Source organism: Zosterops lateralis, assembly GCF_965231275.1.
Source record: "Zosterops lateralis genome assembly, chromosome: 1".
Lineage (NCBI taxonomy): Eukaryota > Metazoa > Chordata > Aves > Passeriformes > Zosteropidae > Zosterops > Zosterops lateralis.
Window position 1 is genome coordinate 110,280,005 of NC_139762.1, and position 19,602 is coordinate 110,299,606.

General features: G+C 40.4%; 1 protein-coding gene across 9 annotated transcripts in view; it reads left to right on the forward strand.

Annotated features, from left to right (window-relative positions):
* Positions 1-19,602, forward strand: part of DTNA (dystrobrevin alpha) — a 220,282-nt gene that overhangs the window by 192,365 nt on the left and 8,315 nt on the right. For 6 of the 9 annotated variants that reach the window (XM_083866256.1, XM_083866254.1, XM_083866255.1 and 3 more), the window contains 8 exons: positions 510-607; positions 1,979-2,092; positions 5,330-5,426; positions 6,712-6,729; positions 10,689-10,848; positions 13,598-13,687; positions 14,202-14,370; positions 15,098-15,230. In XM_083866256.1, the coding sequence (XP_083722382.1) occupies positions 510-607; positions 1,979-2,092; positions 5,330-5,426; positions 6,712-6,729; positions 10,689-10,848; positions 13,598-13,687; positions 14,202-14,370; positions 15,098-15,230 (879 nt within the window). Of the gene's footprint in view, positions 1-509; positions 608-1,978; positions 2,093-5,329; positions 5,427-6,711; positions 6,730-10,688; positions 10,849-13,597; positions 13,688-14,201; positions 14,371-15,097; positions 15,231-18,448; positions 18,494-19,602 lie in introns of all 9 variants that reach the window. The other 3 variants (XM_083866257.1, XM_083866259.1, XM_083866260.1) reach the window with 2 other exon arrangements.

Here is a 19,602-nt window from a genome sequence, read left to right on the forward strand (position 1 = left end):
CCGGGAGTGCATATAGGAAAGCTTGGCCAAATGGGCCACGGAGGCGAACTGAAAACTGAGTATTGCTTTCAAACTGAAAGTAAAACTGTACTTTCAAGAGAGCAAAACATCACTGCACTGGAAACACATCCCATTCTTTCTGGAGGCACACACTGGTTTTTGCTTCAGTGTACTCCTCTTGTCTGTAGCATCAATATCAAGAGCCACATTACAGCAATTGCCTGCAGCAGTGTCATTGCCTTTTACGATAGGTTCAGAGGAAGCTGCGTGAAAAAGCAGTGAGTGACAGGATGGTAAACACTGAGGCTTATTTACTCTAGCACTTACTCTGCTTTTACTAGCAATGGTTCCATACTGGTTATGAGCACAACATGATTGCTCTTTTTTTAGTGTAGGCAAGCTTGGTACTGCACTTTCTGTAAACAAATTTCACAGAACAGATCTGTGTTGAAGTCATGGTGCATGCTGGCTATTCCTCTTTCAATGCAGCCTTCTCTGTTTTACAACAGCAGCCGAGTCAGCAGAGAGGGGCATCAGATATCTCCTTCACCATTGATGCAAACAAGCAGCAAAGGCAGCTGATTGCAGAGCTTGAAAATAAAAACCGGTAAGGATCACTGAGTACCTGGTTTTGTTCAGTCCCATGTATTATATATGTTTGTTTCTTAGCATTTTACCGCCTACACCTGTACAATGTGCTTATACAGGCATATACATCTCCCCCTACATAAAAAACAGAGCGCTAAAAGGTCCATACAATAGGATAAAGGCTTTGAAATACATAGCCATCCCATGTGTACTTCCAATGACATGACAAAATCATGGATACTTTACTGTTTGCAGCTGCTGTTTGTTAAGAATTTAAAAAAAAACACCCTGTCCTGTTTCAAAACTGGATTAACTTTCAGTTGGATTCTCAGTAGCACTATAACATGAAATGATAAAAGGATCAGTCACGCTTGTAATGTTATGCTCTCCTGCTTTTATTTGGGAAAAAGATGATTAAAGCTCTTCAGAACACAGTCTGCCCGGGAAAGGTTTGCAGGAAGATTAGCAGCAGGTTAGGCTGCTGATCAAATGAGACATAAGGTACAGATGTGATCGAGTCTGAGAGAGAGTGTCCAGGAGAAATAGGCCAGCCAGCCCCAAAAAGGAGTGATGCCTGTTTGTTAACAGCAGAGAACCTGGCCCTGGGTACCAGACTGCCTGATGCCATGAAATGTATGGCAGCAGAGCTCTGCTTTCAGTGCCGGACCATAAAACAGAGGCTAGCCCAGACCAGATGGTTTCCTATTCCAAACTCTGCACTGCCTTCTGTCACCGTGTAATGAGCACCACCAGCTCCAGTCTCGATTTGCCTTTCATAGTTGGAGGCTGCCTCCTGACCGTCTGCTTCCAGCACATTGTGAAGAAGAGACAAAATTCACAAAGGTTTCAACCTTCTGCTGTGAAGCTTTGTATTAGCCTTTTGACAGCGCTCCAGGGCTCACAAGCTAGTCGTAACAAGTCTTGTTAAAGTACTTTCCCGTGAATTGTCCACTGCTCTCACATCTCTGCTTCCATTAAAGGTATTTTTAAGGGCTAAATATTTTCTCTGATACTCCACAATGTCCAGAAAGGTTACTTCAATTCTTTTTAAGTTCATGAGGTGCTGGAAATGTTCATGATGAAGAATTAAACGGGAGCAGTTCAGTCAAGCATAGAGCTATTTTTATGTCTACCTCTATTTTGGGGGGAGGAGGTGGTTTGAAGAGTGATTTCCCTTTGTGGCAAAATCCTGAGTTTATTTAGAAAATGTCCAAAGCCCTCTCCCATTGCTGAGGGCTTCTTTTGTTGGCTGCAAACAAGTCATTTTACATACATCTTCATTGATTAAAAGCTAAATACAGTCATAATTTTTCACCTCTTTCAATGTCCAGAGAGCTGGTTTTGTGGAAAATTACTGACTTATGGTGTTCTACTTATTCTCCTCCCCAAGAGAAATCCTACAGGAGATCCAGAGGCTGCGACTTGAACATGAGCAAGCATCTCAGCCCACACCAGAGAAAGCCCAACAAAATCCCACTCTCCTTGCAGAGCTCCGGCTCCTCAGGTGAGTCCTTGGCAGTTAAAGCTCTGGCCTTGGCAGGGGCCAACCAGTCATTCTCAATAAGAGAAGACATATAAAATAAGCCTGGCTTGTGGTTTTGGAGGTTTTTTAAAGTCAGCCAATATGTACTTTTTATCCATTTTTGGTGTACCCTGTTGCCCTAGAAGCAATTAAACTTATGCTTTGAACTGAGTGCATGAGAAATCTCACATATTACTCCTCTACACTAAATTGAGCATGTGTATCAGTATTTACAGAGTTAGGCCCTTAGGTCGTTTGGAAGAGGTCCCCAGAACCTAGTCCAAATGCCATTAATTATATGGGGAAAAATGTTCAGAACAAATGCGTTTAGAAAGATTTCTAGTTTATGCTAAAGAAAATACAGAATTACAAGAAAATACAGCCAGAATTGGATGTTAATCTTTGGAAATTTCACCCGTGTGTTGAACTCTAAGGAGAGGTCAGTTTTCTTAGTGGTGCAAAACCAGGCTGCAAGAATGATCCTCCTTGTCACGTGGGGGACACACAGATGACAATGTCATCTGCAGCTGCTGAAGATTTAGAGGATCCTTCCTCAAGTTATCCTACCAAGCTAAAAACATTAATATGGATGTGACTGCATGTTAGTTACAATACTCCACGTGGATTTACTAATTTCCATGTGTATCACATTGAAGAAGTACAATTGTCATTGGCCCAGATCCATAGGCTCCCTGAAAGTCCTGAACCTCATGTTGTGAGAGCCAGACAGAGAATCCAATAAGAACTATTCAAAATACTCTATATGAATAAAGGATGAAACAATGCTAGATTGCTCTGCCCCCTAACTAAAGAACATATTTTGCCACTTAGCCACTCCTCACACAACTAATATTTTACTAGTCTGATGCATATCCAAAGGAAATTACTGTAAGAAATTGTGCTAATTTTTTTCTTTACAAATACTCAATGGTTTTATTATGGAGTTTTCCACACAAAAATATTTTTCTGATTCACAAATCATTACTTTGGCTTTCCAATCTAAATACAAATTAGCTTCTTCATTTCTATGAGTGATTTTAATGTGTAATTACTTCCAGAGATCTACAGGCAAGTGACATTGTGTGAGGCATATAAAACTGACTGTCATGAAAACATGTGCACTGTAAAATATACCAATAATGTAGCTCTTGTCCATCAAACTGAAAGTCTATTTTCAACGGGTTTAGGAAATCAGCTTTATATGTAGTTGGCTAATAAAATTCATTATACTTTATAAAAAAGAAATGATTGTGCAGTGTTAGCAGGCTGACTACTTAACTTTTCCCTCTTTTCAATTTTGATACACGTATTAAACCATAATACCCTTACTTTAATTTCTTGATATGCGATGTCCTTAGGGCATTCCTCAACTATACCTTCTCTGATCTAATATGCAGTGTAAGAATCAGAAAATAACTTCTAATCTGTGGGTCTGAACTGCTTTGCATTCCTTCTGAAATGTTCACCATTTGAAAAGCAAAAGTCTGACTTTGGATTTACTTGGGAATTCTGATACCACCTTGAATTCCTAGACACTCAAGATGGCACAAGGCTGTTCTTTTGTGTAAAACGGTAGGACTTGGGGTAGCAGCCCTGATTTATGTCTGTTACCCTGCTGATTTTTTCAGGCTTGAAGCACTTAGGGGTGTAGAGTAATTTAGTTCACGTTGTATTAAGAAATGCTGGAATCTGTAAATCATGTTGTGGGTACCTGTCCCAGCATCTTTCACAAGCTGCTGTAGTGTGGCACTCACTGAAAGGAGGTCCTGAACACAGCATTCCTTCACATTACCAGTACTGTCTTGGAGGCAGGTTGGAAAACCCCTTACTTACAAGAATTTTCTCTGGAGTACAGTGGGAGAAAAACCTCAGAGGAATAGTCTTTACAGTCTACTTAGATTCCCTCTGCCTGTGGAATGAATCTAAAACCCAGCAGAGCTCTGTATAGGACCTGCCACTCTGAATTACACAGAACATATTTTTGATAGCAGTTTCTTGAACTCCACTGCCTTTGTACAGTTCATAGCATTTCCAACCATTACCTGTCTGGAAAAGAAAAGCCAACACAGGCATTTTGTAGCAGGAAATAGATCAATCCTTCAGGAGAGTAAATGCAACCTGGCCGTGTTACTATATGATCCTGTTATAGAGGTGAGAGCACACATGAGCAGTCCTGTAGAAATCAATGTTGAATGTATCTGTAGTTGCTCACTTACAGTGAAAGCTCAAAACCAGGGTTTCATATTGCCCTAAATACAGGAAATGTATCTTAAGTCTTGTTGGTTCCAGTGCTTTTCCATTTAGGATTAAATTGTCGTATTTTATAAGTAGTACAAGACTAACAACATACTATTTGTATGTTGATATGTTATTTGCAATGCAGTAGAGTATAAAATATACCTTTATATGTATATTTTTCAATAGTAATGTTAATTTAATCATAACTTCCAGGAGGCAACAAATTTTTTTTGGTTTTAATGATTTAGTGATTCAACTAAATCCCACAATTTAGTGATTCAACATGTGCAAGTGCTGTTCCCCCATCCTGTGCAATGGAGCTGTGCAGAATGAAAGCTGTTGAGATTTATGGGGGCACAGAGAGACTGTCACACTTGAAGTGGCTCAGTATTCACAGTGTCACAAAACCAGCACTGGTCTCTGAGTGCAAAGAGCTAATTTCAAGCAGTTATGTCTCTACTCTGTGATAGTCTTCCTCCTGCTTTCAGAAAAAAAAATAGAAACAAAAGCAGATCACTATGAGTTTTTGTCTGAATTTCTGAACTCTCTTAGCTTCTTTCATATCTCACTGTGTTCAGTGCCCCTGCTGCAATTTCCTGTCCCTCAGGGCATGGCTTTAATTTCTCCTGACAGCTAGTGAGGTTATTGACTAGAGAGTTCCAAAGCTAAAATTGCCAGGCATTTCCATGAGGGAATATAACACAAACTTGTTTGAGCCCATTTGTTCTTTGAAGAAGGGTCTGTGTCAGTGTCTGTCTTTTCCCTAATCACTATTCATTCCCATGAGGATTCCCAGTAAGAGGGAACTCCCAAGCCTTCATGTAGCCACATTTCTAAGCCCTGTCCTGAATTCAGATACAGTGTGTTTGCTTTCCTGTGGTCTGTAGGCATGTATCCCATGATAGGGCTGGGGAAATGATGCAGTTAGAAGCTGCTGCGATTGTGAGGGGTGAGCTCTGATCAGATCTGCTTGTTTCTCAGACAGCGGAAGGATGAGCTGGAACAGAGGATGTCTGCTCTCCAGGAAAGCCGAAGGGAGCTTATGGTTCAGTTAGAAGGCCTCATGAAACTGCTGAAGGTAAGGAGCTCCACCTGGTACTACCTAGGAAAACACAAAGTGAAGTGAGAGACAAGAGGGAGGATATGTAATGACAGAATTCTGCAGAACCTGACTGTTTCTACCCACAAAATTCAGCTGTTTCCCTCCCTTTTTATTTTTTTGCCTTGGCTTTTTAATTCAGGGGTTTCAGATGCTGTTGTTCCTGTAGCAGCACTGCATCATCATTGTCACCTGCTGCTAAGAGGAGTAAGAAAAAGAAAAGAAACCAACATGTTAAATTAGCTGTATGAAAAAGACCTCAGCACTGTACACTATTACTCACTACAGCTGACAGTATAGAATCACTAGGCTAGTTCCTTTAACTTTGCCCTTAAGTTAAAGTTTCTTTAACTTACTCAGTTGCTGGTTGTGTCAGATGAGTCATTTGACAGCCATGTCTACATCTCTCACCTCAGAGATGCTTTTCCCTAAACCTTTGTTTCATTTTCACGGACACAGAAGCATGGCCTTGTTAAAAGATGGAACATGTCTCAACAAAGGATCCCAGTTAAGAACAAAGATATCAAAAAGCAGGTGCCTTTTAAAAGACAGACTAGGGTAAGATGGAAGATGTGGTTTTATTTGCAGCCCTATTTTACCTGATATGCTTCAGGACAGATGGTGCCAGAAATTCACTGGAAGAAAGTGCCCTGAGTACCATAGGAGTCTGTGTTGTTGTTGTATTTGACAGATCAAATGAGTTCATGGAAATTCAGTGCAACTTGGGTCAAACATGGCTCAGATAAGAGCAGAAGGAATTTCACTGAAATCCATTTAGCAACATGCCTCCATTTAAATGCAACATGGATCCAATTCCATTTGGATCCATTTGCATCAAAGGATGAGTTTGATACTTTATGTCACTTGCCCCTCCCCAGACACTGACTTTTGCAACCACAGTGCATGAATTAGTGCCACCTCAGCAGCAGAGCCCACTGAGGAGCCAGCAGATTTTTGGGAGCTGGAAGTAGGCAGGATACTTTCTGTTCTAGCCATGAAATGCTGAAGTGCCACAACTAGCACTAAAGACTGCCTGCTGTTAGTCATGGCCTGGACAGAGAAAATTTGGGGTAGGAAATGACAGCAGCTTTCTGCACACTGCACTGTTTTGGTGTTTCAAAGTGTGCAGAGGTGGGACCTAAATCTGGTCTCATCTTCAACTATCTTGATTGTATCTTTAACCCTGTGCTCCAAATTTGGCTTTGCTTTTTGTTCTTCACTTACATCCTGTCTCATCTCATGTGCTGATCCTCTTTTTCTTTAGGAGGAAGAATTGAAACAGGTAGCAAGTTACCTTCTCTTTGGAGGTCTTACTAACTCCTAAACGTGATTGTGTTCCTGTGATTTTTGTTTCTTCCTTTGCTTGAGAAGTGTGTGTGTTCTTTTGACCAAAATTAATATTTTGCAGTTCTTTCCCACATTAGTGTCTTGAAGCCATTTTCACAATGAAACATCTTAGCACTCAAAAAGCACTAGAAAGTGAGTCATGGCTACAAGGGCTCTTGTTCTCACTCCTCTAAATTAAAACGTGTAAGGTATAGAAACCACCCCTCAAACGTAGTGAAACCAACCTAGAATATGAATTAAATAGGTAACATTTTGAAAACATAATGAGAAATTTTGTACTTTCAAGAAAAACAGAACTGAGCTTAAATTAGACGAGGGCAACGCATTTAAAAGCCCATTTTATTCAGAAAAAGCCAAGGCACAATGTGCGCATCTTTAAAAGTCGGCACTGATGGTAACAGTCCCATGAGTCTTCAGGGAAATAAATATTTTCTGCAATCTAGATCAAAAAGCATTTACATTATTAATAGTAAATTTTAGAAGATTTAATTGTTTGAGAGCTTTTCGGTATTGTAATGGATCTTGGAAATATATTAGGCTTAAAAAAAAAGAGACACTTTTCAGATAGCAGTCTGATTTATGAGTTCAATAAAAGCGTTTTATTTTAACAAAATGCACATCCTCCTGCTTTCATCAGCAGAAGTACAGGCACAAGTCTGATGTGTTCTCTCTGTGATACAGCATGCAGAGATTGTAGGTAATGCTCACCTTCATAAAATCAGTATTTGGCTAATTTTTGTAGAGCATTGGTTTTTTTCACACACACAAAAAAATCTGATCAAATACCACCTCCATGTAAGGGCTGTCTTTTTTGATTCTGAAGATCTGCTCACAAAAGAGAAGCTTCCAGTGTGACGGGAGTTACCTTATCATATAAAGTGTTCACTGGACAGTGTAAGTGAAAGCACATTTTCAGGCTGCTATGAGGTATTTTTATGAGATTTTTTTTTTCCAAGAGTAATAGCTTTACTGAATACCAGGTGATGATGCTAAAGAATTACTCTCACCATTTCCATTTAATGATCCCCATTATGCTATGCCATTTCATGATCTGTTGAGAGAAACAGGATTAAATTAATTTCTGGAGGAATTCAATTGGAATGAGCAGCCTGGCAATTCATCTAATGCTTATGAATTATCTATTTCTCCATTGCCCTTCCTTGAGAAAGGATAATGAGTTCTTCACATCCCTGTCGTTTGATGAGGCTGTGTGATTTCCCCATATGTCATCCCTGTTCAGTCCCAGCAGAGGGAGCAATGGGCTAAAACTCCTGGAAAGCAAGTTTTCATTTCAAGCATTTTATGCGAAGCATGCATGACACTTGATAATGGGAAAATTTTCCTGTCTAGCAAGAGTTAACTTAAGAGCTGTAGCAATTTGACTAGGGATGGTGAATTAAATAAAATACCTGAAAATTTTCCTGGAAGGCATGAGAACACTGATAGCTGCAACCGAGTACAATACCAAAGCTGAAGTCATCCAAATATCCACAGTGGCTGTGGTAGCTCCCCTTTCAGCGTGCTTTAGTCCTTAGCTGGTAGAGCTGTCAAGGTTTGAGAGCAATGCAGTGCTTGTCTTCTCTGCTGACCTTACCAAAAAGTTAAGACTGGCTGTCATAGCAGATTTCAGACCAATTAGAGAATTGTGAAACCACAATTCTCCCAGTAACCACTAAGCAGGAATCCAATCCTAATACCACTTCATTCCCACAAACCTGGGCGGAGGTGGGTCTAGATAAATGAAATATATTAAGTTTTCACCTCTCCGAAATCAGGCATTCCCTAATATCCTCCTGTTTCAACTTGCTGATCATCAGTTCTGTCTGATACTGCCCAAATAGTATAAAAAGTGAGCAGTTTTTTCCTGGACAAGGAACTCCGAATGCTTCATCTTCCTGTGTTTCCCAAACATTTTGTGTTTGTTCATCATAAACACAAGATCTCAGTCATAGCTGTGTAGCAGACAGAGGGTAAGCACTGAGTGGGCAGCAGCTTTCACATCCCTTAAGGGAAAATTCCAGCCCAGAAGTACTGGTGGGCATCTGTTATTTTTAGTAAATAAAATGCCTATCCTGAAGTTCATTCCTGAATATGACTTGAAGACAGGAAGAAAATCTTTTCCATTTTTTTCTTCATATTTTTTTAAAAGTCCCCACTGTTTTTGGTGTTCCCAGAGCAGAGATCAAAGGCAAAGGAGAGCTAAGGAAAAAGGCAAGTGAAAAAGGGCACTTGTCTTTCAGAGAACTGAGAACCAAAAATTCTTTCACAAATGTGTTTCAGTGAGGCTGAAATGCGCTCCATCGGGGCATGAAAGAAGCAAGCTGTAGATCCTGGATGCCCTGCCTGATGTGCAGGGATTGTGACTAACAAGGGCCTTGGACTGTCTCCAGGTTGTTCTGGGTCCTTCCTCTGGAGGACTAAATATCTCCATTTCTGCTGGAGCTGGTGTAGATGATTCTAGAAACAAGAGACCATCTGGCCTTTATATATTTGATTTGCCTTTCATCCATCATTTAAATGTTCTAAACCCAATCATTAAAGAAATTAAAAGTATTAAATCCTCCATTCTTCCATCAGTAATGTGCTTATTTCTCATAAACCTAATTTGCCCTTGATGGCTTTCAGGTGATAATGTCCCTTAGAAAGTGGTGATAGGCTAAAAGAACAAAAAGCTTAGTATTCTGATATATTATTTATGATCCAGGCCAGGAATTTATAAAAATCTCAAGGGCACTCATCTTGCAGTGGCCTGCTCTTGTCTTTTTTAGAACATATTTGCTAAACATAATCAGAACAGCAGTGGCAACCAATACCAGAGTCAAAATAAATGCCAGGGAAGGAGTTAAGAAATCCTCCTGCATTTTTAAAATAAAGCCAAAATAAGGGAAACACCACCCCTCCTGTCAGGAAAACAGCCAGGAGCTTGTGTTGCAGTTCCCCTTTAAAAGCAGTCAAGCCACCTCCATCCTTGGTATCTGCTGAACACTGGGTTTCAAAAGCCATGTGCAGCTTGGTGCCAGCTCCAGCATTATTTTTTTCTTATGTGGATATACATTCCAAAGACTTTGAAACAGTGGATGAGAAGAATGCTGTGTCTCTTGGTATCACTCACCTAGCTGCATTAGTCAAAATTGCAATTTTGTAAAGTCTGCTTGGATTTCAGTTAAGTGATCCTAACTGTGAGGTGCTAACAGCATGACATTTATATGACTGGTGTTAAAACATTTTTGCTTCCAGCAGCTGAACCCATAGCAGAATTTATATTGCCCTATCCCCACAGTGTTTTGGGAGTGCCTGAGTATGTCCTGTAGAGCAGATAATTTAATAGTGGCTTGAACAGTTCTCTAGCTCCAAATAAAAAGCAGAAATTTGTATTATTTATTGCGAGTGTCAGACTTTATGTGAGTGAGAGGTTGCACATACCATGAACTTGTCCTGCAGGAAGGCAGAGGGCAGGGCTCTGCTGAAAGGGGCTGCTCCAGTCCCTTGCCCAGGCTGAAAGCCACGCTGGTGCCAGCAGCTTTCCCTGTCTCACAGCCAGAATGGGTTACAGTTTAGCAGACATGCATGTGAACTGGGGGAGTGAAAGGGGAGAGGGCAGAGAGGTCTATAGTGTGGTCTTTATTAACTTGGATTTTTTTTTAATTTAGCTGCCTGACATTTTCCCATGCTTAAAGGAAGTCAGATCTTGACTCATATTTTCCAACTTACTGTTTCTCTGCACAGAACTCTTGCTGTCAACTAACAACGGACTTTGGTTTATTTCTTCTAGCAAAATTAACATTACCCAACTGATCTGCAAACAGCACGATGCCTTTAAGCTGCGGGACGGGTGACCAGGACAGCAGGCAGGCTCTTGCACAGCCCCTGTTTAACCCCTTGATTGTTTTGCAGACGCAGGGGGCAGGCTCCCCACGCTCCTCACCCAGCCACACCATCAGCCGGCCTATTCCCATGCCCATCAGGTCTGCCTCTGCCTGCTCCACCCCGACCCACGCACCTCAGGACTCTCTGACCGGGGTGGGAGGAGATGTGCAGGAAGCCTTTGCACAAAGTAAGTGTCATTAATAGCTTGTCTGAGGCACCTGGAGACTGCAGAATCATTATTTCTTGTGGTTACTGACTAAATGTACTTGAGCTTCTGAGTTGCATGCAATGAAACAAAACAAAAAACATCTGTGACAACTGCATTTTGCCGTTGATAATGAACTTCGTCAGCCTCCAAGGCAAGCTGTTAAAGCAAGCAGGTAGGCAGAAACTGGACAATGATGCCTATTGATGGAGTTTGAGGTAAGAAGGAATTTTGATGCAAGAGGGTAAGAACAGTTATCACTGCTTTGTTAACCAGAAAAATTGCTATTGACCTCAGCAAGCATTGTTATTGTGTTGGTTTTAAATAAAGACTTTACTAGAAGTAAACTATACAATCATAGAATTAGTTCAGATGGAAAGGACTTTTGTAAGTCACTGTGTCCTTCTGCTCCAAGAAAGAGGGCTTCAAAGTGATATCAGACCATTCAGGACTTTACCAGCTGAGTTCTGGATGGCTTCTGTCACTCATTTTCTCTGTTGCAGTGTTTCACTGTCCATATTGTGTAAATTTCTTGTCCTTCTATCTGATTGGAACATCCTGTGATGCAACTTGAAACGGTCATCCTTTGTCTTTTTGCTTTGGGCCTGAGAAGGGTCCAGTTAGACTAGCCAGGAATCAAGTCTGAAAGTCTAGGTGAGCCCTTTCTTTGCATTTCCAGAAAACTATCATCACCTTCCCACTCCTTTTTCAAGAATAAAATTTAAACTGTTTTGAATTTCTAAGGCCACAAATTAAATTACTCAGTTGAATAACGCAGAAAGTGAGTAGTCTGTATTATCTAAATGAAGAAATATTCCTTATTTTTTTTATCTGCTCTCTAAAATATTTACATAATTGCAATTCTATGATCTGAATAAGCTTTTTCCCTCTTTTCCCAGCACAAATTAAACATAAGTTTAAATGTAAGCGCAGAAGTTCCTCTGCTACAGTTGAAGGCATGCTTCCCTTTCACGCACCCTTCCCTTTGACTTTCCCATGAATTGTGTCTTTGTGTGTGTTTTTGGACAAGGTTGAATCTGTAATGCAATCAAGAATTTTCTCCTAAAGTGGTGGTCAATTCAAGTATTGAACACAGGTATAATTCCTGGTCCCAACATAAAGGGTTGCTGCTAATCTCATTTTCTGTGGCAAAAGAAAAACAGTCAATATGTTTTCCTTTTTTTCTGATATGAGAAAAATCGAGATGGGCAAAAATAAGGAGCTGTTATGGGACAGCTTCTCTAGAGTTAGAGTAAGATAAATAATGTAGTGGCCACAATAAAATATCCATAAACAATGCTAAGTTTGCCTCAGGCAAATGCATTTTAAGTGTAAAAATGTGTTCTGTTCAAGATCAAAAGCAATATAAGAAGATATGTGATCACATTTTAAAACTGCTGCATTTGATAAATACCCAGGTTTGTGTCATTATTTACTGTAAGCTCTAGATGGGAAGGTCAAACCCAAAGAACTTGAAGCCAGCATTCTGCCACATCTTGACATACGACTTTGTGAGGGGGGTTGGGCTGAGATTTTATGGCTCCATTCTCTGCTGCACCAACAGAGACCTGCCTATATGTACTTAATGTAGACAAGCCATGGTTAAAGCATGTTTTCTCTTCGTTGTTTCTGTGTCTCTTTCACAGCATTTGCAACAGTTCAGAGGCACAAATTTGGGAAGACTTTAGAGAGGGAGTGGTTGTCTGTGTGTGTAAGAGAGAATGTAACTACTATAATTTACATTCCAGTAACTATTTGCTAATAGATACAGTAAAAAAAACAAACAAACCTCTTTAGGATTTGAGAATTTTTTTAAATGTATTTGTTTGCATTCAGCAAGCTTTAAAAAATCTACAGTAGCCAATTCCTGTAAATAATTCCATTTGGAAGCCTAGGGATTCTGTAGAATATATTGATTATTCAGCTATTCAACAACAGTATCTGTGTTTGGGATTTGAGTTAAGCATACGTTACCCACAGACCCCTCCTAAGGAAGGAGTATTCCATGCAGCTCACAAGAATCTCTCATGATTGATGGTAAAGGGAATATTGCCAGGTTCAGCAGGGAAACACTTCTAGATGCATTATTAGAAAGAGTTTAAAAGCAGCCTGGGGCTGTTTAGAGAGGCAATAGTGCTTCTTTTATTAAAAAAAAAAAAACAAGGGGGGTTGGGGGGAGACAGAAAGAGACAGTAAATTATAGAATGTACAGGAAAGTCCTTGAGCTACAGGAGAGGCTGAGAGGGAGCAGAGAAGAGAAATTTTGATGAGGAATGAGGTCAAGTGTGTTTCTTCAACATTTGCCATAATTATCTGGCAAATACCTGGCAATAATGGTGTCATTAAACTGAGCTGTGGGAACTTAGAGAAAACACTTCATTTCTTCCCTCCTCCCCCACAGGCACTGTAAATGAGTTCACGCTGGATTTAATCTTCCAGGCCTGGTCTGCTGGTGTCACCACACAAATGCAAGCTTGATGGCAATGAATAATCTCCACATATCTGGCATTGTGATTAAATGAAGCATGAGGGCAGGCTTCTGCTTTTGCATACAGCATAAGTAAATGAGACCATTCTGCAGAGAACTCTTCTGCACGTGCCCCTCGTAAGGACTTTGATACCCTGAATTATCACAATGACAGCTTTCAACAGGGTCAAAACTGCTTTCAACAGTAAAACATATGTCATGTGAGTAATAGTAACACTGTGCTTTGTCCATCTCTTGCTTCAGGTGCAAGACGAAACTTAAGAAATGATTTGCTGGTGGCAGCAGATTCAATCACCAACACCATGTCTTCTTTGGTAAAAGAACTAAATTCTGGTGAGTGAGGCTAACAAGGGGACTAGTCACCACAGTGACATTTCACTTTTATATTTAAAAAAGTGAGAAGTAGGAAGATACATATCTTCAAAGCTTTTTATACTTTTATTTAAAAAATCCCTAAATCACAGCTTCTGGAACTCAGCAGTTCTCAAAGCCATGGATGTAGACTTGCTGGATACAGTGAAAATTTTAAGTTGGTCTGTGATTCCACATGGAGGTGGATTTCACTCTTTAGAAATTAGATTTAGCATGGATCACACAGGACCTCTTGTAAAGTGCAGTCTGTAATATTACCATTAAAATATCCTACCTAATAACTGAGATAAGCAAAAGCCTCAGTATTTGGTCCCACCACAAGAAGAAAACTGTAAGCTTTGCTGATATAAGTAGAATAATATGATTGATTCACTGTGAGAAGGTGGCATATTCAGTTGGAAAGGCAAAAGAATGCTTAAAGAAATAGGCAAGCATACTTTTGTGAAAGTTAAATGGGAGGTTTTTTGCTTCACAGAAGTGGGCAGTGAGACAGAGAGCAATGTGGATTCTGAGTTTGGACGAACTCATTTTGATGACCTGGTTCCATCCCCAACGTCTGAGAAGGCTTTCCTGGCGCAGATCCACGCGCGGAAGCCGGGATACATCCACAGTGCTGCTGCCACCGGCTCCATCCGCAGTGACATGTGGGTACCTGCCCGACACCCCTTCCTCACCTCATTCTTTTTCCTCTGAAAACAGAGCGCAGCACACAGTATTTCCTCTCCCTTGCAATTATTTGAGTTTAAAAAAGACAAAAAAGGCATGAATCCAAGTGAGGACTGCTTCATGGTTACGTAGTAGTGGGCTCTGTAAACAATAAAGCCTTGAGAACTTGAAGGAACTTGAGACTTCCTCAGGAGTGAGCTGTCTCACATCCAGCCTGGAACACTCAGGCAGCACGGAGGCTGCGGGACAGCTGTTTTCCCAAAGATGCCCTGCAGTCCTATTCCCTGTTTATCCAGACTAAGGGACCTGTTGGGGCTCACTGGAAAAGGAGAAATATGTAGATGGAAAAGACAGAATGCTTTTCATTGACCTACTCAACTGATGAACAACCTGATCCTTCCTTTTAGAGACATTAGGCATCTTTCTAGTTAGTTTTAGTTCATCCTCTTTGTATGAAGTTATTGAGAACTTTGGTTACTCATTTCCTTAGGGGCGTGCCTTCAGCAGAATATGCCCTTTGGTGTATTTCATGAGAGAGGGAAATAACAGAAGTGTTCTCCACTGCCAGGAAAATACTAACCAGTGGAGCACGTGGTTAGACTAAAAGTATCCCACGGTCCTCATAGATTACACTAAAGGAAAGTTTTGTTGACTCTATTGAATGTCACTTATCTCAGGAGGCTATTTATGAATAATTGTCTTTAGGGTTACAGAAGATGGAGACCCTTATGTCAGAGCAGATGATGAAAATTACGAGAACGACTCTGTCCGCCAGCTGGAGAATGAACTGAAAATGGAGGAGTACCTGAAGCAGAAGCTGCAGGATGAGGCGTACCAGGTGGGAGAAGATCGCCTGCTGCCCATGTTTCTCCATGAGTGAGAAAGGTTGATGGCCCTCAGGTGCCCAGTGCCATCTAACCAGCCCTGGGCTCTGGGGTGAGATCTCTTCTGGGTTACCAGAGCAGCCACATTCCAAAAATTGCTGCCACCCTTCCACAGACACACATGCATCCAGCCTTTGTGCATATCCAAGAAGACCACATGCCTGAGGCACACAGCAGTAGTCCATAAGGGTACCAAGGAACCAGGTGGGACAGAACTACCTCTGAGCTTGTTGTCTGCCCATGCCTTCCAAGTCACTTAGATCTCTTTCCCCATTACCACAGGTGCTGGTTGCTGGTGATGTCCTGTTATTTCCATTTTTTTTCTTCAATAGCAAAAAAAAACAACATTCATAAGAGTTTCTCCAGTGTGAACTGCAGCTCAAGTGCAGTCTGTGTGTTACTGTTATTGTCAGAATCTGGAGGTACAGAAAAGGATCTGAAATGAGTTGTATCCCAGAGAACCAAGTATTCAGCATCTGGTGCAGAGAAACCTGGGGATTTGTTATTAAACACCTCTCTGAGAAGTCTCTCAAAGGGCATTTGTTTAAGAGTCTGAGTAAAGCAAATATGCCAGGGGGAGCTGGAATTCTGTATCATGGTCTCCAGTTTTACCTGGTGTTGCAGATTATTGCTATGTTTTCAGTTATTCTGACTTGGAATATGTGAATTTAAAATACTTCTTAAAAAGTTGGAAGTAGTGTCAGTAGGAGAGAAAACCTAGTTCAGTTATTTGGGAGTAGAGGTGAAGGAAGCAAAAATAACATTGTTCCCACATGGTGATCAGCTCAAATCTCACCTCTGAAGAACATATTAAATGGGCTAAAAAAAAATACTAGACGTGTTCTGAGAGGTAAGATGTCTACAAATGAGGTTCAAAATCACTTTATGGGGCAGGAATTCTCTATACTGCTGATTTCTAGGTGCTAATAAAATCTAGTCTTTTTTTCTGGTAGTTTTCCTCTAACGTTCGGTGCTGGTCACTTTAGAGACAATCTGTGAGACAGGTTTGTGTTGTAATGAAGATTGGCTGCTCTTTTGGTCTTCTTTTCTGTAAAACTGCTAGGATGTGTTAGTCTTGTAGAAGTTCACTGAATCTTACCAAAATTTGAGGTAGCTTTGAGGTTGATGTGAACATCTTTCTGTCACTTTTGATTATGTAAACCTGCTGCATGCCCATGGTAGCTTGCTAAAAGTAATTTCCTTGCAGAGGTCTTTAGGACATGACAAAAGGATTGTTATAGATCATTTATTAAGGCAACAGCAGGTGACATAGGGATAATTGTCAGAATTTTTTATCCAAGAAAGGAAATGTCAAAAATCACAGCCTTTCAACTTCTGAGCAGGATGACCAGCTACTGCTGATGTAATGAAAAGTAATTATTGTCAGTTTAGAGAAGAAGTGCCTAAATAATCACAACTGTCAGGCATCAAATAATAAATGTTATTCTTGCTGGTAGAAAATTCCATTTTCTTCAGAAAAAACAACAGACCAGTTTGACTGTATTTTGATTACAGTATGGAAGTGCAATATATGGCAACAGGGTTACTTGAGTTCCACAAGTTACAGCGGGATTTTGTACATGCATACAATTCAGTAGGTATGTGCACTGCAAATGAGGGCAGGAGAAGTTATGCATGTCACTTGGTGGCAATGGGTGTTAGTCTTGCTTCAATCAAAACAGTTTTTCTGCTGTTTTTTACCAGTATTCCCAGAAGGGAAGGAAATCTTCTCCGTATTAACGCCAGAATAAAACTCCTGAATTTAGGTGAGCCAAGACTAAACACAAGTGAAGATTATTCCCAATTGTTTTACATTATTTGTTTCAACCAGGGCAACAAAGACAGACAAAAAAACCCCCCAACACACACACACACCCTCCCCCGGCCAAAAAAAAAAAAAAAAAAAAGCTTTTTTTTGTCAAAGATATTTTCACTGAGGGAACAGAAAGTCCTCATTCTAGACAAGTTCTGCTTTACAGCATTTTTTCAAAAGAAGTTTCATGATGTACTTTACTGTCTGAGATTGTCAGCTCCTATCAGGCAGTGATTTGACAGTAGTGACCTGTAAGTAGAATCTATTTTTAGTTGATACCACAGCCCCAAAGCATGTAATGGCAATGCATGAGAAGTCCTTCCCAGTGTGGGTGATGCCATTGAAATTGAGGAATTGGTTTAAAGGAAGCAAGAAAAGGTATTAAGTTAATAGGGACTGCTAAGATGATTGGGAGCTGGTTGGAGAGTGTCGTATTTTGACCCCGAGATATGTGCTTTGCCATTGGTTGTTCTCTGCAATTGCTGTTTATTTGTGGTATTTTGCTCTTCTATCCCTTTTTCTACTAATATCACTGAGTATGCTAAAAAAGCCACAGCTTTCTACTTAGGAAAATTGGAAAATTCCAGTTTAGGGTATCCTGTTGAACAGAGGCCAGGTCAACTATTCTCATTTGCATCAAACCATTGGGATTTATTAGAAGCTGTTCTATTGTTTGCACTCACATATACACTGCATTCATCTGGATTGCCAAAAAAAGCCAGAAGCTGTAGCTATCATAATGCAATTGTCAGCTGAAAAAATATGCATGGAGGAACTCCTACTAAGGTTGCAGAATGGTCACCTCAGTAACAATCTGGTAACCATTTTTATGTTATTAAATGTCTCACTTCGTGTAAAATCAGCACATTTAGAAAAACATGTAGATGTAGTGTAGCATGAAAGATGGATGGCCCAAACCCACTCTTGCTATTTTGTGTCACCTTGTGTCCAAGGAGGATTTTTGTGCTAAACTCTAAATTTGTATTGAAAAACCAAGATACATAGGGAAATCAGGGACATGAAACCTTAAAAGAGGCTTCTTTCTCTCTCTCTCTCTTTTTTTTAAAGCATGTTGTGAATAACAAGTATCTGTATCAGAAGGAAACCCAAACACATTTAATGCACAAGTGTAAATGCTAACAGTGTGTATCCTCCCACATCTGTTTCCACTTTTGTTCCTGGTACAGTCTTTTGCTGATATGTTGTGTAAGACAGTTTTCACTGGGTTTATTTTCTGGGTCCCTAATTGCTCCCTTTATTTCTAGGCTTGTGCATGGCTTTTTTCAGAGTAATACACTGCCTGGCTGCTCACGGGCTTAATTTGTCATCTTCCTGTTTTCTGTCCTTTGTTATCTACAGGTCAGTTTGCAAAGTTGAGTGCAATATTCTTCTCTCTCCTCTCAAGTAAGTATTATTATAATTTAGAAGAAAGTTTGGAATTAATCCTCGTAATAATATACATATCAGTGACTATGCATCTTGTGGCACCTGAATGTATGTGACAATGCTGTTTCTTTCTCCTTTTAACCCATGTTGGGATGTCTTGGAATCTCTCTGAATCAGTTCTAATTTATGGATCTGTAGTCCTAGTCCCAAGGATTCCTGTAAAGCCATCACCCTTTTTATATTTTTCCTTTGTTGACCATCAGAGTGAGAACGGGGAATTTTCATCCCTGGGGATGATGACAAATTTATTAGCCAGTAGAGAGAAACCTAATCCAGAAGATAAGGAACCAGATTACATTTCAGGAGACCTGAGTTTAAATTCCTTTCAAAGCTTTAGTCTTCCTAGGATAACTGAAATAAATAATTTTGGATGAGATCAGAACATCTACTCTAGTGTGTGAAACAAGACTTATGCAAACATTAAAGAAAGCAATCCACCAGCTGCTTCACCACAGAGGTGTCCTCAGATGTGTTGTGGAAATTTAAAATGCCCCAATCCAAGTGAAAGGCACTCAGCTACTGGATAGAAGCTGGCAGTTCAGAAATATGGCAAGCTCTATAAATTCCCTGCTGTCCCATATTCAGGTCATGTTCCTGACACATGCCAACCTCACAGTTGCAGCACTGAGGTTATTGCCAAGTTCAACAATTGTGTTTCTCTTCAGGAAGACAGGCATCTATTTTTATGAAGTAGCTTGTTACTCTGAGCCTTTGTTTAGGAAATGGGAGACCACACATTTCTTCCTGCCTCTTTTGAAGACTGAACTTGGCATTTCTGATTTTCTAGGAGAGTGCAGTGCCCTGCTGTGAAGATGGCAGTGAGATAGTACTGTCCATCCTGCTGAGACACTGAACCATGGGCTAACAGAGATGGAAAGGGAGGAGAAATCAGAATAGGGATCTCATTCTGGTCTGCAGACTGAGCCTCTTCCTCAAAGTCAGAACTAAAAGCAAGCAGAGGTCAAAAATCAAATGGACAGTGGAGCTTCGGAGCAGGGTCATGTTCAGATGAGCAAAACCAGTGAACTAACCTGTGCCAGCTCTTACGGGAGCTCATATTGTTAGAT